The 23,269-nt window shown below is 39.6% G+C and overlaps 1 protein-coding gene and 1 pseudogene across 1 annotated transcript in view; both read right to left on the minus strand.

The window, feature by feature from the left end:
• Nucleotides 1-23,269, minus strand: part of LOC126086175 (zinc finger protein 470-like) — a 73,327-nt gene that overhangs the window by 47,012 nt on the left and 3,046 nt on the right. Inside the window, exons 2-5 of the mRNA XM_049902358.1 lie at nt 22,803-22,891; nt 12,216-12,342; nt 11,552-11,647; nt 5,972-7,836 (exon numbers count right to left, since the gene is read on the minus strand). Of these exons, the coding sequence (XP_049758315.1) occupies nt 5,972-7,836; nt 11,552-11,647; nt 12,216-12,342; nt 22,803-22,891 (2,177 nt within the window). The remainder of the gene's footprint in view (nt 1-5,971; nt 7,837-11,551; nt 11,648-12,215; nt 12,343-22,802; nt 22,892-23,269) is intronic.
• Nucleotides 16,795-20,104, minus strand: LOC126085651 (tigger transposable element-derived protein 1-like; annotated as a pseudogene).

A 23,269-nucleotide genomic window follows, 5' to 3' on the forward strand; every position in this document is an offset into this window, starting at 1 on the left:
TGAGGGCAAGATGAACTGCTGCTCCATGGTCTTACATTCAGTCACCAACACTATTATGGATTAAATTGCATCCCCCCAAAATATGTGTTGTAAATCCTAACCCCTATAGTGGTTATGGAAACCCTGGCGGTGTAGTGGTTAACAGTTACGGCTGCTAACCAAAAGGTCTGCAGTTCAAATACACCAGGCGCTCCTTGGAAACTTTATGGGGCAGTTCTACTCTGTCCTATAGGGTTGCTATGCGTTGGAATCGACTTGATGCCAGTGAATTTGGTTTGGTTTTATAGTGGTTATAATCGCATCTGGGAATGAGCTTCTTTGCTATGTTAATGAGGCAGTATTAGTGTAGGGTATGTCTTAAATCAATCTCTTTTAAGATAAAAAGTACAGATTAAGCAAGGAAGCAGAAGCAGAGATGGGAGAAGATAGACGCTATGTCACATGAAGTTCACCAAGGAGCCAAGGCATAGAAGCTGAAAAGAGACAATGACCTTCTCCCAGAGCGGAGAGAGCAAGAGCCTTCCCCTAGAGCCCACACCCTGAATTCAGACCTCTAGCCTTCTAAACTGTGATAAAATTATTTCCGTTTATTAAAGTCACCCACTTGTGGTACTTCTCTTATTTAGCAGCACTGGGAGACTAAAACATACACAGACTACTAACAAGCCAGGGTTCCGCATTAAGTTTCTGTAACTGCAAGCATCTGAGCAATTGAAGCCAAAAATAAAGTACTGAGAGGATAATGGATACTTCGAGGATTTGTCTTAGAAAGCACAAAAACCAGGGTGGCTCCAAAGATGGCAACCACAAGAACACCTGCATCATCCCGTTAGTTATTTTTCAGTGAACAACACAGATTCAACTGCCTTTCCAACTCGAGAAAATTTGATTGGCTAGGTCCTGTCTATCACAACCATCTGGCAGGGCATGGCCAGTTCCCCAAAGGAAAAAATAAATAACTAAAAAGGAAGAGGAGATAGTGTAACCAAAAGGTCGAGGCAAGTGAAACTGGGGAGAAAAAAAAGCGGATGCCCAGTTATCATGTATATTTTAGTTTTTATTTTAGATATTACAATTATGAGTTCATATTATGACACGGTTCTTCAATTTTTTCCCCCCATTTAGTATATCACAGCTGTCTTTTTTATGGCTACATTCACATTTATTTTTTTAACAATTGCATAGAATTCTGTGGAATGAATATACCTTAATTTACCCATTTCCTTACTGATGGACATTAGGTTGTTTCTAACAGTTTACTGTTAAAAAAATTTTTTTTTTTTTTTGGTAATATATGTTTATCTAACCTTTATACACTTTGGTTTCTGAGGTATACGGATTCAAAGATTATATACACACCATATTCTTAGGTAACACCAGATTGCCCTACAAAGGGATACAGTAATTTATATGACCAATAACTGGATTGTCTTGTCTTCCACACATTCACCAATACTACGTACTATCATTATTCTGTTTTAAAATAAGTCATTTGAGGAAAAAAGTAGGGATATCATTACTTTACTTTTCACTTCCTTGATTAGTGGTGATGTTGAGCAATTTTCATTTGCTATTTATATTTCAATTTCTGTGAAATGGCTGTTAGGTTTGCCCATTTTCTACTGAACTGCACATGTTACTGACTTGTAATAGTACTTTGAAGATCAGGGATTATGATCCTTATATTTGTTGCAAATATTTTCTGGCATTCTCTCATTTGTCTATTAACATTATGATGTTTTCCAGCAGATAAGTTTCTACGGCCTCATGTCAGCTCCTGGTTTATGTGTAATACTTATGAAAGTCAAACCAAGGTCATAAAAATACTATTGGAAATTTTTCTTATACTTTAATACTTTACATTTAGATCTTTGTGTAATAGTTAATAGATCTGTTTTTCCAGAACGTCAAGTGTCCCAACACCATTTGATCAATCCATCCTTTCCTGATTGTAATGAAAAACCCTTTCATCAGATAGAAATCTGTAAAAACCAAACTCTTTGCCGCTGAGTTGATTCTGGCTCATAGTGACTCTATAGGACACAGTAGAAGTGCACCATAGGGTTTCCAAGTGTACAATCCTTATAGAAACAGATTGCCACATCTTTCTCCCTCATCACATAGGATTCCAAAAGTGCCTCTTGCACTGGATAAGAACACCCATCCCCTAGCTTCTATGTCTCCATCTGCAGACTTCAAAAGCAAACCCCCAAACTCAATATTATAGCAGTCACAAGCTCTGGTAAGGACAGCCCTAATGTGGGCCTCTATACCACCATAGGCAGCAGTCAAGTGGAACGCAAGAGTTCTGGGTGCTCCAGATAAGAACACCCCTCCAGGGATGGGGATGGTGGGATAAAAAACACAGGGTTTTTTGGGGGGGAGATAACTGAGGTGATGTTGGCACAATCTTATGAATATACTAAAAAACCAATGAATTGTATACCTTAAATGAGAGAATTGTATGGTATGTGAATTACATCTCACTAAAGCCATTCAAAACAAATAAAATAAATACCCCTTGACCAGCCACCACATCACTATGGATAAGAGTGAATAGAACTCTCATCTTTGTTAGACCAGCAACTCTCTTATCCTACAACACTCAAAAGCATTATAACTATCTGCCTTGGGATTATCTACCATGAGTAGTCTCATTATGCCCTTTGTATTCGACAGTTACCACTAGCTCTTCCCTCATTCCCCACCTCTAATGCCCATATGTTCTAGGGGTAGAACAGCTCCCTCTTTAGATCACCTCTCTTTACAGTACCTATCATTTATCAGAAAGATGTTTACCTATGTTTTATTGACTTCGCAAGGCATTTGACTGTGCGAATCATAATAAATTATGGATAACATTGCAAAGAATGGGAATTCGAGAACACTTAGTTTTGCTCATACAAAGCCACAGAACAAGGGGATACTGCAGGGTTTAAAATCAGGAAGGGTGTGTGTCAGGTCGGTATCCTTTCACCATAATTATTTAATCTGTATCCTGAGCAAACAATCTGAGAAGCTGGACTATATGAAAAAGAATGCTGCATCACGATTGGAGGAAAGCTCATTAATAACCTGTAATATGCAGATGACACAACCTTTCTTGGTGGAAGTGAAGAGGACTTGAAGCACTTACTGATGAAGATTGAACACTACAGCCTTCAGTATGGATTACACCTCAACAAGAAGAAAACAAAAAATCCTCACAGCTAGACCAACAAGCAACATCATGATAAATAGAGAAAAAATTGAAGATATCAAGGATTTCATTTTATTTGGATCCACAATCAACACCCATGAAAGCAGCAGTCAAGAATAAAACGGCATATTGCATTGGGCAAAACTGCTGCAAAAGACCTCTTTAAAGTGTTAAAAAGCAAAGATGTCCCTCTGAGGACTAAGGTGTGCCTGATCTAAGCCATGGTATTTTCAATCTTCTCATACGCATACAAAAGCTAGACAATGAATACGGAAGACTGAAGAAGATTTCATGCCTTTGAATTGTGGTGCTGGCAAAGAGTACTGAATATACCACAGACTGCCAGAAGAACGAACAGATGTGTCTTGGAAGTACAGCCAGAATGCTCCTCAGAAACCAAGGATGATGAGACTTTGTCTCACTTACTTTAGATATGTTATCAGGAGGTACCAATCCCTGGAGGACATCATGCTTGGTAGAGGGTCAGCAGAAAAGAGGAAGACCCTCAATATGATAGACTGACACAGTGGCTGCAATGATGGGCTCAAACACAGCAACAATTGTGAGGATGGCACAGGACCAGGCTATGTTTAGTTCTGTTGTATATGGGGGTCACTATGAGTCGAAGTGAACTCGAGGGCATCTGACAACATTATTTATCACATACTAGTATAAATTTAAATTTTTGACTGTCTTCCCCCTACTCCATTTGAAAGGGCAGAAATTTTTGTTTTGTACACTTCTGTATCATCCAACTCATAGCGACCTTTATAGGGTCGCTATGAGTCGGAATTAACATGACAGCACTGGGTTTGGTTTTGATTTACACTTGTGTATACTCAGCACCTTAAACAGAGCCTGGTATGTTACCAAATTCTGTACATATTAATTCAATATTACATTTCCAATGCAGTACTAAATACCTTGGTATAGCCCCAATTCTGTAGATGTCTGAATCAACTTAAAAATGTTTTGAGATTTTATTTGAACATCAGTGAACTTACAGATTTAACGTGAGAAATGGTATCTTTACCAGACTGAGTCTCTGCACACACAGATGTCTAGCTCTCTATTCACTCTACTTTTAAAATGTTTAAAAAATAAGTTTAACAATTTTTTTTAACATCTACATTCATAAGGTAATTGCTGTGTACGTATTTTTTCCTGTTTTGCTATTACAGAGTCATGTTAGTCTCACAGAACAAGATGGAACGCTTTACTATATTTTTCTAGAACAATTCAAATACACAGGAATTGTCCATGGTGGATTTTTAAAAGTTGAATTGTTGAACTACACTTTATTTCATGGCTATTAATCTATTTATGTTCTCTAGCTTGTTAATTTTAATTATTTATTTTTTAATCCTATATTCCATCTATTCCTACATTCTCCCCAATGCCTTTGTTCTTTATTTTTGTGTTTGAGAATATACATAGCAAAAAATACACCACTTCAAGTTCCTACATGTGCATTTCAGTGATATTGATTACATTCTTCAGGTTGTGCAACCACTCTCATCCTCCTTTTCTGAGTTGTTCCTTCCCCATGAACATAAACTCACTGATCCCTAAGGTTCCTATCTAATCTTTCCCGTTGCTGTTGTCAATTTGATCCTATAGAGACAGAGATCTTAACAGACCATAATGCTCAAGGAAGAAGATTTCAGGGGATATTTTTGGTCTAAGGTTTTAAGATTATCTTAGGGCAAGTTTCTCATGGCTTCATCCAACCTCCATGGCTCCAGAAAGTTTGGATTCCATGAGAATATGAAACTCCGTTCTACATTTTCCTTTTGATCGGGATTCATCAACAGAATGTTTGATCAAAATGTTCAGTAATGGTAGCCAGGCACCATCCAGTTCTTCTGGTCTCATGGCAAAGGAGGCAGTTGTTCTTGGAGGCAATTAGCCACATATTACATTTCCTCCTCCTATTTTCGGCTCTCCTTCCTCTGTTGCTCCAGGTGCTAAATGCCTTTGTTCTAATTGGCCTATTCTCACTTCTAAGTGTCAGGTGAGGTGAAGTAACTCATCAGCAATGCTACCAAAAACCAAACCTCTTGCCGTCAAGTCAATTCTGACTCATAGCGACCCTATAGGACAGAGTAGGATTACCCGCAGGGTTTCCAAGGAGCGCCTGATGGATTCTGTCAACCTTTTGGTTAGCAACCGTAGCTCCTAACCACTACACCACCAGGGTTTCCTCAGCAATGCTACATGTCCTTATATCCATACAAAGGGAGTGGGCAGCCACCATTTTGCCCTGTATATCATATGATAAAAGAAAAGAAAAGATTTTTTTTTCTTTTATCATAGAATCTTTCAGTTCTGGGTATGTTTATATTCTCTACCCACTGGGAGGGTAGGAAACCCTCTGTCTGCTTCACAATCTGTAGTCTTGACCTACTGGCCCATTTTTCAAGCAGCTGAATAGGGCTGTTCATAAGGAACCCCCACCCTCCATACTTTAATGGCTGGCACTTATTTAAACTAATGATTATTTATCCCAAGGATTGCATGCTGAACCCTTGATAGGGATTATCTAACATATTCTTCAAAACCAGCATTTTAAGTAGGAAAGTAACATGAATATATATTTTTATTTTTTTTAAAGATTAATCTGGTCACAGTGTTAATAATGCACTTGAGAGGTTGCAACACGACTGCGGAAATCCAACTGAGATGGTTATGTCTTGGACTACAACGATGGGACATGAGCTGGAAAAAAGTGGATGGATTTCAGAGGTATTTAGAAGACTGAATCTATGGAACTTTCTGGTGCAGGGGTGAGGAAGAGGGAATAATTGAAGCTGACTCTCCAGTATGAATTCGTTGATGATGAGCAAGATGTACACTCTGCCTGAAGGCTTTTCCACACTCTTTACATTCATAGGGCCTTTCTCCTGTATGGATTCTCTTATGCAGAGTAAGATGGGCAATCTGGCTGAAGGCTTTGCTACATTCTATACACTCATAAGGTTTCTCTCCTGTATGAATTCTCTGATGGAGAGTAAGGGATTTACGATGGCTAAAAGCTTTCCCACAAACATTACATTCATAAGGTTTCTCACCAGTATGGCATCTTTGATGACAAATAAGGGATGCCCTCTGTCTGAATGCCTTTCCACATTCAACGCATTCATATGGTCTTTTGCCAGTGTGGAGTCTCTGATGTTGAACAAGATAAGAGCCATCGCTAAAGGCCTTCCCACATTCAATACATTCATAAGGCTTCTCACCAGTATGGATTCTCTGGTGTTGAACAAGGTGTGCAATCTGACTGAAGACCTTACCACATTCCTTACACTCATAGGGTTTCTCTCCAGTGTGTGTTTTCTGATGTTGAGCAAGGTGTGCATTCTGGCTGAAGGTCTTCCTGCATTCCTTACATTCATAAGGTTTCTCACCAGTATGAATTCTCTGATGATGAGCAAGGTGTGTGCTCTGCCGGAAAGCTTTCCCACATTCTTTACACTCATAGGGTTTCTCTCCAGTATGGACTCTTTGATGTAGAGTAAGTGAGCCCCGATGGCTAAAGGCTTTCTCACAAATATTACACTCATAAGGTTTCTCTCCTGTATGAATTCTCTGATGTACAGTCAGAGATGAGCCATGGCTAAAGGCCTTCCCACACATGCTACATTTGTAAGGTCTCTCTCCAGTATGAATTCTCTTATGTTGAATAAGTCCTATGTGATCAGTGAAAGCCTTCCCACAATCAATGCAATCAAAGGGTTTCTCCCCAGTATGATAATATCTTCGATGACGTATAAGGGAAGCGTTTTGTCTGAATGCTTTCCCACAGTCTATACATTCATAGGGTCTTTTCCCAGTGTGAATCCTTCGATGATGAGCTAAGGATGAGCAGTCGCTAAAAGCCTTCCCACATTCAATACATTCATAGGGTTTTTCTCCAGTGTGAACTCTCTGATGTTGAGCAAGATGTGCAAGCTGGCTGAAGGCTTTATCACACTGCTTGCATTTATAAGGTTTTTCTCCAGTGTGAACTCTCTGATGTTGACTAAGATGCGCATTCTGGCTGAAGGCTTTCCCACATTCAGTACATCCAAAGGGTTTTTCTCCTGTGTGTATTCTCTGATGTTGAGCAAGGTGGGCACTCTGGCTAAAGGCTTTGCCACATTCAATACATTCATAGGGTTTCTCTCCAGTATGAATTCTTTGATGGAGTGTAAGGGTCGAGATTTTGGTAAAAGTTTTCTTACAGTCATTACATTTCAAAAGTTTCTTTTCTCCAGAGACTTCCTTCTGTATTTTTAGAACTGAATGTTTTTTTAAGCTTTTATTACCTGTGTCACAATTATATATTCTCTCTTCCATAGGAACAACCTGTTTTATATAAGATATTGCATCTAGATGAAAAATTGTCCCAGATTTGTTAGAGTGGTCCCCTTCCTCAATAAGGGTATCTATATGAGTGATTGTCTCTTGCCTAAAATGTGTCTTCTGACTTATTGGCTCCCTCTCAAACAGGTTTTCACATTTCCAGTTTTCTCTGAATATGGAATATTCAAGGCCATAGCTTGTAAGATTTTCCAATAGCATTTCCTGAGATAATTTTTCTTCATAAATGTCCTGCTTTGGAGATAACTCCTTGGTCACCCACACATACTCCAAGTCTGAAAAATATTAATAAAGCAAATGTCTTCTTTATTAAATGCTAGAAGAATGGAAAATTCCAAGATGAAATAACATTTATTGAAGTTAAACAGTTATTGAAGCCCATAAGCAGTACATGTTTTTGACAACTCCTAGCTAAGGTTAACCATCCTTGTGATCCAACCATCCTGAATTCCTGGAATAAACCTTCTTTGGCCAAGATATATTATTTCAGTGTGACCTTTTATTTCAGATTTTTCACTGATGTTCATAACTGAGATTGGTCTGTAGTTCCCTTTTTTTTTTTTTTTTTGATACACTCATATTTTAGTGTCAGATGTTACAATATAAAAATTAATAAATAAAATTTAATAAAATTTGCCTTAATAAACAACAAATTTTTAAGCTCTCTTTTATTTCTTTGCCTTGGAACATTATGAATAGCATTGGTGACATTTTTTCTCAAGTGTTTTATAAAATTTATTTGTGCAACTACTTGGGGCTGCTACTTCTTTTCTTGGGGGAGGCAGTTCTTAAGTAATTTTTTATACTTCTTTCTACAGTAACTGGTCTGTTTAAATTTTCCATCTCTTCTGGTGTCAACTGTGGTAATTAAAATTTTCCTAGAATATCAGTCATCTAGGTTTTCAAATTATTTATACAGAGTTGAGAAAAATATGTTCACATGATTCTTTTATTTTCTTATGCATCTGTGGTTATTTACCATTATTTCTTCTTTTTTTAATAGTAATTTACAGTAAGATATAGGAGAGGGAAGGGCTCAGTGAAAGGAGTGTGTGATTAAAATTCTGAACATAGTTAAAGTCCTAATCACTATTGCAATGAAAATCCACATAGAATTATCCCAGTGCGTTAAATGATGAAAAGAATATAACAATAGTGTTTACATGATGATTTAAATTATGATATGCATTACAATGCAAATCTGAGGATAATTCAGTGCAATTTAGATAGTGCAGAGTTTAATATTTATGGGATTCTTTTTCAGTAAAATCGCTTGAGTTTACAGTTAAGATATATACACACATCTGTTCTGTATAAGGTCGCTGGGTCTGCAGGCTTATCTGGCTAATGGTATGCATTGACCAAAGCCTACTGCAGACCAACTCTTCCACTGATATTTTTATTTTTTTGCTTATTCTCTCATTTGTCCTAACAGTTTATATATTTTATTGATTATTTTTCAAAACCTGCTATTCAATTTATTTTCTTTAGGTCTAATGTTTTCTAACTCATTTATCTCCATTTTTATTTGTAGGAGTATAAATCACAACACATAACTTATTTTTGTTTTCTATGGAGCATAGTTGTACTCTAGCACACATAGGGTCACCAGGAGTTGGAGTCAACTTTACGATAACTGGTTTTTATAGTGTTTAGCAGTGCCTGGCACACAATAAGCACCAGTAAATGTTAGCTACTATTATTCTTATTATAACTTCTACAAAGGGCAATTTACCAATACATAAAAATAATACAAATGTACATACTCTCTGATTCAGCAATTGCAAATCTCAGGATTTGACCTAGAGTTTTACTCCCATTTGTGTGAAATGACTTCCGTTCAAGATTTCTCACTGAAGTATTACTGACAATAAGAAAAGATTGAAAGGAACATAAATGTTCAACAACAGAAGACTGGTTGAACAAGTTATGCTATACTCATACACTCGAATAATATTCAGCTGTTAAGATAAGGTAGCTTTAGAAGTGCTAAAAAAAATGGGTGGGTAGGGGACATGCCTTTTATCTAGTGTAAGTAAATGCAGCAATAAAAAGATCGCCAATTGTAACTGAAAAAGGTAATGTGCAGAATAGTGTGTTGTATACTACCATATACACTAAAACCTGCAAAAGCTGGAACCTGTGTAAGGTGGAAACCTGTCGGAGAAGGAAAACTCAAATACTGTCTACTAAAATGAGTAATAGCAAAGTGGTTAGACTACACCCCGTCAAAGGCAGAAAACTTGCGAGACTCCGAAAAACAAAGCAATCCTGTTGAGTTCCAGCTTTCACAGGTTTCACTGCATTTAACCCACTGCCATCGAGTCGATTCCAATTCATAGTAACCCTGTAGGACAGAGTAGAACTGGCCCATAGGGTTTCCTAGGCTGTAAATCTTTATAGAAGCAGACTGCCACATCTTTCTCCCACAAAGTGGCTTGTGGGTTCAAATTGCTGATCTTTTGGTCAGCAACCAAGCGCTTAATCACTGTGCCAGCAGAGCTCCCTTTTCACTGTATACGAAAAAGAATCTATATGTATTCTTCATGTATTTACACTGAAGAATAAACAAGAAGGTAATGATGGCCTCTAGGGAAGAAAAGGAGCCCTGTTGGTACAGTGGTCAAAGCGCTTGGCTGCTAACCAAAAAGGTTGGCGATTTGAAGCCACCAGTTGCTCCACAGGAGACAGATGTGCCAGTAGGCTTATGGTAAAGATTTACAGCCTTGGGAACCCGATAGGGCAGTTATACTCTGTCCTGTAGGGTCGCTATGAGTCAAAATCGACTCAATGGCAGTGGGTTTCGTTTTTTTTTTTTTCTTTTTGAGGGAAGTCGAACACGTGGTTGATGTACAGAAGAGAAAATCTCAATTTTTTACTATAAACCAATTCACACCTTAAAAATTTCGTACCATGCACGTATATAACCTATGCAAAACAAACAAAAAAATCCACTAAATTAAAAAAAACAAACAAAACAAAAACGCTTCTCTGAAAAATATGAATGACTTCTGGAGAAAGCTGAGACTTTTTCCTTTTTTGAAGTAAAATGTATTCACCATTTGTTCATCACCTGTCATAATGCGGTAGGATGTGTGTTGCCATGGTGCTAGGAGCTATGCCACTAGTATGTCAAAAATCAGCAGGGTCACACAGAGTAGAGAGGTGTCAGTGGAGCTTTCAGACTAAGACTAGGAAGAAAGGCCTGGCCATCTACTTCCAAAAATTACCCAATGAAAACCCTATGGATCACAACAGAACACTGTCCAATATAGTGCTGGAAGATGAGACCCTTAGGTTAGAAGGCACCCAAAATACACAGAGGCTGCAACAATGGATTCAAGCATTCCAACGATTGTGAAGATGGCACAGGCTTCGTCAGTGTTTCATTTTATTGTACATGAGGTCACCATAAGTCAGAGGCTACCTGACAGCAAGTAACAACAATGCTGAGTAAATTATTTATACCCGTTGCCATCAAGTTGCTTCTGACTCATAGCAATCCTACAGCACAGAGTCAAAATGTCCCACAGGGTTTCCAAGACTGTAAATCTTTATGGCAGTACACTACTACATCTTTCCCTCATGGAGCAGCTGGTGGCTTTGAACTGCTGACCCTTCAGTTAACAGCTGAGTGCTTAACCACTAAATGCTTATTGAAGGGATAACTGAATAAATCCATTTGTCAATTATTCAAAGGCAATTGTTTAAAAAGTACATCAATGTCAGAAGAAGATTTCTTAAGAAATAGAAAGGAGAGGGAGCTGGAAGAAATGGAACCCACAGAACTGAAAACTGAGTTATAATTAGAGAGAAGGAAGTGAAAGGTGAGAAGAAACATACAGAGGATGTATTTCGGGAAGCCCATATTAGAGAGGCCTCAATTTTCTCCCTAGGCCTTGGGGCCTTTGAAAGGTATTTTCCAACAAATACCTGAGAAAAGAAACGTCTGGAGAATAGTTTCCCCATCTCTAGTTATCCTACACTCACCTGGGCATAGGCCTCTCGTCATCTGTCTGTTCACCTCCCAAGGCTCTTTCCCTTGTTCCAGTAAGGAAATCACATCTGGTTTAGAAATGCAAAGACCTGTATATGAAGAAAGATATGAAAATTGACCATGATGTGGGTATCCCAAAACTGTGGCCCAGTCTTCATGGTCTTAAGAGAAAGGAGCAATGCAGAAAAATGCTGATTAAGACAGTGTTGAGAATTGAATTTGTCCCCCCAAAAATGTGTGTTGTAAATCCTAACCCCTATGCCTGTTGTTAGAATCCCATCTGGAAAAAGGGTTTCTTTGTTATGTTAATGAGACAGAATTAGTGTAGGGAGTCTTAAGTCAATCTCTTTTGAGATATACAAGAGATTAAACAAGCCAGCAAGCAGAGACGAAGGATGTTAGATGCTACGCCACAAGGAGATCTCCAAGGAACCAGGAAACAGAAGTTGAACAGACAGGGCCAACAGAGGCAGAAAGCCTTCCCCTAGAACCACCACCGGGAATTCAAACTTTAACCTCCCAAACTGTGAGAAGTTAAGTTTACGTTCATTAAAGCCATTCACTTGTAGTATTTCTGTTATCACAGCACTAGATAGCTAATGCAGGAAGGAAAGACTTCTGAGTTACAGGGAGGCAGAAGGAGAAAAATACTCTTACCCACAGAGACCAGGTTCCTATAGTTCTCCAACATCACCTTCCTGTACAAATTCCTCTGAGCAAGGTTCAGCCATTCCCATTCTTCTTGGGAGAAGTCTATGGCTACATCCATAAAAGTCACTAACCCCTGAAATGACACGGATATTTTGTCATTAAGTGCTGTTGAGTTGGTTCCAATTCATAAGGACCATATGTATAACAGAATGAAATACTGCCTGGTCCTGCGCCATCCTCAAAATCGTTACTATGTTTGAGCCCATTATTGCAGCCACTGTGTGAATCTATCTCATTAAGGCTCTTTCTCTTTTTTGCTGACTCTCTACCAATTGTGGTGTGAGAGATCGCTTTTAAATGGCCTTCTCGCCATGGTCTTGTAACTCCCAGCAAATATTGGGTAGAACTATGCAAATTAGACCTCCACACGTATGTCAGTTTGTCATACTGTGGTGGCAATTGTGTTGCTGTAATGCTGGAAGCTATGCCACCAGTATTTCAAATATCAGCATGGTCACCCATGGTGGACTAAGACATACTAGGAAGGACCTAGCTGGTGGTCTACTTCCGAAAAAAATTGGCCAATAAAACCTAATGAATAACAGCAAAGCACTGTTTGACATAGTGCCCGTAAGATGAGCCCCTCAGGTTGGAAGGCGTTCAAAATGAACTGAGGAAGAGCTGCCTCCTCAAGGTAGAGACAACTTTAATGATGCGGATGGAGTCAAGCTTTTGGGTCCTTCACTTGCTGATGTGGTACAACTCAAAATGAGAAGAAACAGCTGCAAGATTCCATTAATAATAGGAATGTGGGATATACAAAGTATGAATCTGGGAAAATTGGAAATCATCAAAAATGAAATGGAATGCATAAACATTTATATTCTAGGCATTGGTGAGCTGAAATGGACAGGTATCAGTCATTTTGATTCAGATAATCATATGGTATACTATGCCAGGAATGACAAACTGAAGGGGAATGGCGTTGCATTCTTCACCAAAAAGAACATTTCAATATCTATTCTCGAGTACAACACTGTCAGTGATAGGATAATATCCATACGCCAAAAGGAAGACCAGTTGATACGACTATTACTCAAATTTACGCACCAACCACTAAGGCCCAAGATAAAGAAATTGAAGATTTTTACCAACTTTTGCAGTTTGAAATTGATGAAACATGCAATCAAGATGCATTGATATTTACTGGTGACTGGAACGTGAAAGTTGGAAATAAAGAAGAAGGAACAGTTGTTGGAAAATTAGGTCTTGGGGATAGAAATGACAGCAGAGGTCACATGATAGAATTTGGTAAGACTAACAACTTCTTCATTGCAAATACCCTTTTTCACCAACATAAACGACAACCATACACATGGGCCATCATACACAAAGAAAGCAAAAGGTCATTAAAAAGACAGGAAAGAAAGAAAAGACCAAAATAGATGTCAGAAGACACTCTGAAACTTGCTCTTGAACACAGAGTAGCTAAAGTGAAAGGAAAAAATGATGAAGTAAAACAGCTGAACAAGGTTTCAATTGGTAGCCCAAAAGACAAAGTAAAATATTATGATGAAATGTGCAAAGACCTGCAGATAGAAAACCAAAAGGGAAGAACATGCTCTGCATCTCTCAAGCTGAAAGCACCGAAGAGAAAATTCAAGCCTCGAGTTACAATACTGAAGGATTCTATGGGAAAAATATTAAATGACACAGAGTATCAAAAGAAGATGGAAGGAATACACAGAGTCACTGTACCAAAAAGAATTAGTTGATGTTCAACCATTTCAGGAAGCAGCACATTATCATGAACCAAAGATACTGAAGGAAGAAGTCCAAGCTGAGTTGAAGGCACTGGTGAAAAATAAAGCTTTAGGAACTGACAGAATACCAATTGAGATGCTTCAACAAATGGATGCAGCGGAATACAGAAATTATTGAACAATACCATCAATATCACATGTAAGTAAAATTTTGCTGAAGATCATTCAAAAGCAGCTGCAGTAGTATTTCGACAGAGAACTGCCATAAATTCAAGCCAGATTCAGAAGAGGATGTGGAATGAGAGATCAACATTGCTGATGTCAGATGGATCTTGGCTGAAAGCAGAGAATACCAGAATGATGTTTACCTGTGTTTTATTGATTGTGTGAAGGCATTCAATTGTGTGGATCATAACAAATTATGAAGAATGGGAATTTCAGAACACTTTATTGTGCTCATGTGGAACCTGTACATAGACCAAGAGGCAGTCATTCAAACAGAACATGAGGATAGTGCATGGTGAAAAATCAGGAAAGATGTGCATCAAGGTTATATCCTTTCACCAAACTTACTCATTCTGTATCCTAAGCAAATCTGAGAAGCTGGACTATATGAAGAAGAATGTGACATCAGGATTGGAGGAAGACTCATTAACAATCTTCTTGACAGCACTGGGGTTTGGTTTTTTTGGTATATGCACATGACATAACCTTGCTGGCTGAAAATAAAGAGGACTTGAAGCACTTACTGATGAAGATCAAAGACTTAACATAAAGAAAACAAAAATCCTCACAACTGTACCAATAAGCAATATCATAATAAACAGAGAAAAGACTGAAGCTGTCAGGATATAATTTTACTTGGATTCGCAATCAACACCCATGGAAGCAGCAGTTAAGAAATCAAACGAGGCACTGCATTGGGCAAGTGTGCTGCAAAAGACCTCTTTAAAATGTAAAAAAAGCAGAGATGTCACTTTGAAGACTAAGGTGTGCCTGAATCAAGCCATGGTGTTTTCAATTGCCTCATATGCATGCGAAAGTTGGACAACGGATAAAGAAGACTGAAGAAGAATCGATGCCTTCGAATTATGCTATTGGAGAAAATACTGAATATACCATAAACTACCAGAAGAACAAAGAAATCTGTCTTGGGAGAAGTACAGCCAGAATGCTCCTTATCAGCAAGGGTGAAAAGGCTTCATCTCACGTACTTTGGATATGTTATCAGGAGGGAGCAGTCCCTAGGGAAGGACATAATGCTTGGTAGCAAGTCAGCAAAAAAGAAGACCTTCAAGGAGATGGACTGACACAGTGGCTGCAACAATGGGTTCAAGAATAAAAATTGTGAGGATGGTGCAGAACTGGGCAGTGTTTCATTCTGTTGTACACAGGGTCACTACAAGTTGGAACTGACTCAAGGGCACCTAACAACATGCAAACAAGGTGCCTGTAGCCTACCAACAGGATTGGACAGCTTTCTAATAATGCAAATAAGGTGCAAGATACCCTTGTGGGGATGGTACCATGCAAATAAGGTGTATGGAATATTAATAAGGGGGTTGCTCAGTTTTGCCATCCCGCTAGGCTTAAATTAAGCCATCCCAGAGGTGGAAAGGGGGGACCTCACTACCACCAAGAAGAGATGGGAGCGACGCACATCATTTGGACGCACATCATTTGTACGTAGAACCTCCTAGACCCAGAAGACAGAGAGAGCTGTAACACTGGAGATGGCACAAGATGTTGGGAAGGGGTGGCAGAAAAACAACGGCAGCAGAACCAGGAAACCGATGCAAGACAGCACAGCGGGCTTCCTAGTCCATGGATCTAGGCTTGCTGACCCATGAAGTGAGAGAGCTGAGTGTCTTCAGGCAAGAGGCTTGCTGGTGGAGTGAGGTGTCCCTGGGTCCTTATCGTCAGAGCTAGGCTTGCTGTCTCATGGAGTGAGAGAGCTGAGCGCCTTCAGGCTGAAGCTTCCAGGCAGAGTGTGTTGCCTTTGGGCATTTACTGGTGGAGCTAAAAAACTTTGTAACACTTGCCTGAGCAGTGCAGAAGCTGGGCTGGCCCAAGAGGCCTGAGGGTCAAGGGCCAATAAGAGGCTGGCCTGTGGACACAGCCAAGATGCTGTTCTGACGAAAGAACTGTATACTGAGCCATTTCTGATCCTGAATTGTAACCTGTTACTTCCCTAATAAACTCCATGATCATAAGTATTGTCTGTGAGTTCTGTGTGGCTATTGCAATGAATCATCAAACCCAGCAGAGAAGTAGAGAGTGCCATGGGAAGGATGGCTGGTGTCAGAATTGGTAAAAAGATTGGACAGAGGAGGTATGTCTGACCACCGCTTCATAGGAATCAGGCTTGGGCTGTTGATCTTGAGTCTGTCTCCTTCCCCTTGTGAAGTTAGACAAGGATGTCAGACAACCCTACCATGCTGCCATTTTTACACCAAGCGTGATGTCCTTCTCAAGGAGCTGGCCTCTCCTGATAAACATGTCCAAGGTACGTGAGACAAAGTCTCACCAACCTCACTTCTAAGGTGCATTCTGGTTGCACTTCCTTCAAGACAGATTTGTTTGTTCTTCTAGTAGTCCATGATATACAGGTATATCTGGGAGATACTGTGGGTTCGGTTCCAGATCACCTCAATAAAGCAAATCGTATGAATTTTTTGGTTTTCTACTGCATATAAAAGTTATGTTTACACTACACTATAGTCTATGAGTTTTGGGTATAGCCTATTAAGTATGCAATAGCATTATGTCTAAAAAAACAATGTACTTACCTTAATTAAAAAATATTTTAGTGCTAAAAAATACTAACCATCATCTGAGCCTTCAGTGGGTCACAATCTTATTGCTGGTGGAGGGTCTTGCCTCAATGTTGATGGCTGCTGACTCATCAGGGTGGTGGCTGAAGAAGGCTGGGGTGGTTGTGACAATTTCTTAAAATAAGACAACAATGACATTTGCCACATCACCTGACTCTTCCTTTCACAAAAGATTTCTCTGTAGCATGCATGCTGTTTGATACCATTTTACCAACGGTAGAACTTCTTTCAAAATTGGAGTCAATCCTGTCAAACTGTGGTACTGCTTTATCAACCAAGTTTATGTAATATTCTAAATCCTTTGTTATCATTTCAACAATGTTCACAGCATCTTCATCAGTAGATGCCATCTCAAAAAAACCACTTTCTTTGTTCATCCATAAGAACAAACTCCTCACCTGCTAAAGTTTTATCATGAGATTGCAACAATTTAGTCACTTCTTCAGGCTCCACTTCTAATCGTAGTTCTCTTGCTATTTCCACCACATCTGCTACTTCCTGCACTGAAGTCCTGCACCCCTCAAAGTCATCCATGAGGGTTAGAATCAACTTCTTCCAAACTCCTGTTAATGTTGACATTTTGACCTCCTCCCATGAATCACAAATGTTCTTAATGGCATCTAGAATGGTGAATCTTTTTCAGGATGTCTTCCATTTACTTTGCCCAGATCCATCAGAGAAATCACTATCTCTGGCAGCTACAGCCTTATGAAATGTATTTCTTAAATAATAAAACTTGAAAGTCAAAATTACTCCTTGATCCATGGGCTGGAGAATGGATGTTGTGCTAGCAGGCATGAAAACGACATTAATCTCCTTGTACATCTCCATCAGAGCTCTTGAGTGACCAGGTGCATTGTCAATGAGGAATAATATTTTGAAAGGAATCTTTCTTTCTGAGCAGTAGGTCTCAAGAGTGAGCTTAAAATATTCAGTAAACCACGTTGTAAACAGACGTGCTGCCATCCAGGCTTTGTTTTTCCACTGATAGGGCACAGGCAGAGTAGGTTAGCATAATTCTTAAGGGCCCTAAGATTTTCAGAATGGTAAATGAGCACTGGCTTCAATTTAAAGTCACCAGCTGCATTAGCCCCTAACAAGACAGTCAGCCTGTCCTTTGAAGCTTTGAAGCCAGGCATTGACTTTTCCTCTCTAGCTATGAAAATCCTAGATGGCATCTTCTTCCAATATAAGGCTGTTTTGTCTACATTAAAAATTTGTTGTTTAACGTAGTCACCTTCATCAATTATCTCAGCTAGGTCTTCTGGGTAACTTGCTGTAGCTTCTGCATCACATTTGCTGTTTCACCTTGCACTTTTTTTTTTTTAATAATTTTTATTGAGCTTTAAGTGAAAGTTTACAAATCAAGTCAGTCTGTCACATATAAGCTTATATACACCTCACTCCATACTCCCACTTACTCTCCCCCTAATGAGTCAGCCCTTCCAGTCTCTCCTTTCGTGACAATTTTGCCAGTTTCTAACCCTCTCTACCCTCCTATCTCCCCTCCAGACAGGAGATGCCAACACAGTCTCAAGTGTCCATCTGATACAAGTAGCTCACTCTTCGTCAGCATCTCTCTCCAACCCATTGTCCAGTCCCTTCCATGTCTGATGAGTTGTTTTCGGGAATGGTTCCTGTCCTGAGCCAACAGAAGGTTTGGGGACCATGACCACTGGGATTCCTCTCGTCTCAGTCAGACCATTAAGTCTGGTCTTTTTATGAGAATTTGGGGTCTGCATCCCACTGATCTCCTGCTCCCTCAGGGGTTCTCTGTTGTACTCCCTGTCAGGGCAGTCATCAGTTGTGGCCGGGCACCATCTAATTCTGGTCTCAGGATGATGTAAGTCTCTGGTTCATGTGGCTCTTTCTGTCTCTTGGGCACCTTGCACTTTTATATTATGTAGAAGGCTTCTTTCCTCAAAACTCATGAACCAGTCTCTGCTAGCTTCAAACGTTTCTTCTGCGGCTTCCTAACCTCTCTCAGCCTTCAGAGAATTGAAGAGAGTTAGGACCTTGCTCTGGATAAGACTTTTGCTTAAGGGAATGTTGTGGCTGGTTTGATCTTCTATCCAGACCACTAAAACTTTCGCCATATCAAAAATAAGACTGTTTTGCTTTCTTATCATTCATGTGTTCACAGGATAGAGCTGCACTTTTAATTTCCTTGAAGAACCTTTCCTTTGCATTCACAACTTGGTTAACTGGGTGCAAGAGGCGTAGCTTTCAGTCCTTCTTGGCTTTTGACATGCCTTTTTCACTAAGTTTAATAATTTGCAGCTTTTGATTTAAGTGAGAGGTATGAGACTCTTCCTTTTATTTGAACACTTTGAAGCCACTATAGGGCTATTAACTGGCCTAATTTCAACATTGTTGCGTCTCTGGGAATATGGAGGCCCAGAAAGAGGGAGAAAGACAGGAATATGGCCAGTCGCTGGAGCAGTTAGAATCCATGCATTTACCCATTAAGTTAGCCATCTTATATGGGCATGGTTCGTGGCTCCCCAAAACCACTACGTTAGTGTCCAGGCATGGACCAGTAACTTGAAATTTGTCTCTGAAATTGGAGGGTGCTGAAAGACCAAAGAAAGAGACAGGCAACTCCAGTGTGGCAGCAAAGGAGTATATTAGGGAGACTTACATACAAAGCCAAGTCCTGGGAGGCAGCAGGACCAGAGCAGATCTCAACGCCTTATAGTGAGAGGGCAGAGAGTTTAGAGTGGTGGTGGCAATAGTGACTCCATGCCAGGGGCTTACATAAGAATGTCAACTGTAGTGAAGTAGCAGACCACAGGAGGGTACCCTGCAAAGCCTGTTTCCTCTTCAACTAGTAACATCAAAAATCATTGATCACAGATGGCTATAACAGATATAATAATGAAAATGTTTGAAATATTAAAAGAATTACCAAAATGTGACACATAGACACAAAGTGAGCACATGCTGTTGGAAAAATGGCATTGAGAGACTTGCTTGACGCAGGCTTGCCACAAATCTTCAATTTGTAAAAAACGCATTATCTGTGATGCACAATCAAGCAAAGCGCAATAAAACCAGGTATGCCTGTATTCAATATTCTTCACCAGCACCATAGTCCAAATGCATCAACTCTTCTTTGGTTTTCCTTACTATTGTCCAGCTTTTGCATGCACATGAGGCAACTGAAAATACAATGGCTTGTGTCAGGCACACCTTAGTCATGAAAGTGACATCTTTGCTTTTTAATCTTGCTCAGTGTTCGTATCCCCACACTGCTTTAGGGTAAAAGGTTACACTTTTCACTTTGGGATAAAAACATTGTGCATGAGCAATTGCACTGGGAAGTCTACATGATCCAGGTCAGGTAGTTATTAGGTAGTTTTTCTAACTAGTTATCTTGTACATATTAGGAAAAAGAAAATAAAAATATGAGAGATACTATCTGTTCCCACATTTACAATTTTATGGTGAGAAGACATTCTCACATGAAAAAAAAGGTGACTAATTTAAAGCAGGATATAATCAAGTGCTAGATTATGTTATTTATGTTAAGAGCTGGACCACTTCTCTACTTGGGGAAATTAAAGAGCTCTGGGACTGCAAGGGAAAGTTTCAAGGAAGGATGTTGAGCTGATGAACATGATTTCAGTCTCCATAATATTTTCTAAGGAATCATACCGTTCTTGCCGGGCTAAGAGATATGCGACCCCTCAAAAAAAGAAAAAAAAGAACTGCTCTGGCAATATTTTGTATTCTTAGGTAAAAACACTGTTGCACCTATAGTTCACAAAGTTATGTTCTACATCCTAGTTTGGTGAGTAGTGTTTGGGGTCTTTAAAGCTTGTGAGTGTCCATCTAAGATACAACTATTGTTCTCAACTCATTTGAAGAAAAGAGAAAGAAGAAAAGCAAAGACCCAAAGAATAAACTACTCTACAGGACAAACAGTCTATGCAAACCATGGCATCATCTACCCTGAGACCAGAAGAACTAGATCATGCCATTACCGACAGTTCTGATATGGATGTTAACATTCTAGCATCATCTACAGAGTCCTGAGGCTCTGTTCAATCTTTTTTTCTCTGTTGTTCAGATTAGATTTCTGTTTATCTTCAAATTCACTATTTCTTTCCTCTGTCATCTCCATTCTGTCATTAAGACCATCCAGTGAGTTTATCTTGGTTATTCTGTTTTTAATTCCTTGTTTATATTTTCTATTTCTTTCCTGAAATTTTCTATCTTTCCATTTGTTTCAAGAGTGTTCACCTTACTTGCTGGAGAATTTTTATAATAGCTGCTTTAAAATCTTTGTTACATAATTCCAACATCTATGTCATTTTGACGTTAGTATCTGTTGATTGTCTTTTTCCATGTAAATTGAGATTTTCCTGGTTTTTCATAACAGTAATTTTGGGTTGTATCCTGGACATTTTAAATATTATGAGACTGTATCATGTTTAAATTCTATGAAGAATATTGACATTTTGTTCAGATGGCAAGACCAGCCTTCTGTGAGTTGTAGTTTCAACATACATTCTGTTTTCAAAGCCTTTGCAGTGATATTCACCTCCGTCCTGCTTATGCACCAACCAGTGGCCAATCTGGGTCCTGGTTAGTGATCTATCCCTTAGTTCAGTTCTCAAAGACTACACTATGCTCTTTAGGGTCAGACCCATGTGTGAGTAGCTCAGAACAAGCCCAGGAGTTCATCAACAACTTTATAGGATTGCTTTCCAAAGGTCCTCCCTCTCTGCAACTCCCCAGTACTTTCAGATTACCTGGGTCTCCCTTTTTTTGTATTCACAGCAGATAACTGGTGCTTTAATTATTCTCATTCTGCGGTCCACTTTCTGTGCCTGCACCCAATTCTGGGGCCAAACAGGGAGAGCACAGAAACAGAAGTAAAATCATGGAGGTTTAGCCCATCCTCTGGGAACCACAGCTCCTTTGATCAGAGAGAAAACTTCTCCTCCTTCAGAGTTTTAAGCTCCTGCACATCCCCACTGCCACCTCTGAAGCATAAGAAAACAGAAAAAGTAAAAAAAAAAGGGAGGCATTCCCCCATTCTCCCTGAACATTAGGAGATTCATTTCTTCTTCCTTGAGACAGAACTAGAAGGCTTCTCCTGCTCCTTTTTCTGTTCACACCAATGCACACTGCCACATTTGGGGCTTGTTAGAGCCATGCCAGGATATTGGAAGGAAAAATACAGTAAAAGCACTGCAGGTTTGATGGTAGTTCAAATGGTGGCCTTCTTTCCCAACCCACTTGTTATTATTTACTTTTCAGAGCTTCCAAATAGCTGCTCTATGCATTCTGTCCTTCTTTCAGTGGGAAGGACAAGGTGGAGAATACTTAGTTCACCTTACCCCAAACTGGGACCCTCTCAAATTCAGTATGCTATTATTATTTTTACATTGTTATCCCATTGGAAATTAAAAGTTCCCTGATATTTGTTCACAGCTTTTAGTGCATCATACATGACGCTGTAGCTCTTCAGCTCTATGACTTTGAAGACATTTAGTAAGTATGTAAAGACAAAGCAAAAATGTTTCTCAAGCGACCAATGACTTGCTGGAAGAGCAAGTGAATACGCGTGTATAAATCTCCTAAATTCAGAATCTGAAAGTGCAAAAGAGCCATCATGTAATGTAAAAATCTTTATAACAGGATTGGGATGTAGGAATCAGGAACATGGCAGCTCTCAAATTTCCTCCAAAGACTGTACTTTTGCTCTGTCAGATGCCTACGATAACACTGAGCACAAAGAAGGGGCTCAGACTGGGTCATTTCTTGAATGAAACATAAACACCAAATAGGAAGAAGAGAAAACTCTGAGGGGGAACTGCAATGCCTGAGTCTATCCCTGTGGGCCCAACACTCACCAGACTGGGAAGAAACAGGAATCAGACCTCAGGGTAGAACTTAGGTAGATAATTTTCAGATAGGAAAAAACATTACTAAATCCTGAAAAACAAGACTGTATTTCAGGGAGGAGATAGGGAATGCCAACTCACCTGGGACAGGGTTTTAAGAAGTCGGATTCCTGTCACCACCTCCTCTTCCTGGCTCATTTGGAGAAGAGCTTTACCCTGAGAAGGCAGAGCTGGGGGAGGACAAAGGAGCGGTGAGAGGCTGAGGAGCTCTAATAATCACAGCCTAAAACTCTCTTTCTGTCACCTCCCTCTGTTTTCATTTCCCCATGCTCCCCTCACAATCCAGAGAAGTGGTTGAGAGAAATAAATTTACAGCAGTGGTTTCCTTTTACTCTGGGTTTTCAGACTGAGGCACAATCTCTCTCTCTCTCTTTCAAAGCCACCCATTCATCTGCAACAGAGATATACTAAACTCATTGCCATTGAGTCAACTCCAACTCATAGTGACTCTATAGGACAGAGTAGAACTGCCCCATAGGGTTTCCAAGGAGCGACTGGTGCATTTGAACTGCCAACCTTTGGGTCAGCAGCTGTAGCTCTTAAGCACT

Source organism: Elephas maximus, chromosome 11 (assembly GCF_024166365.1).
Source record: "Elephas maximus indicus isolate mEleMax1 chromosome 11, mEleMax1 primary haplotype, whole genome shotgun sequence".
Lineage (NCBI taxonomy): Eukaryota > Metazoa > Chordata > Mammalia > Proboscidea > Elephantidae > Elephas > Elephas maximus.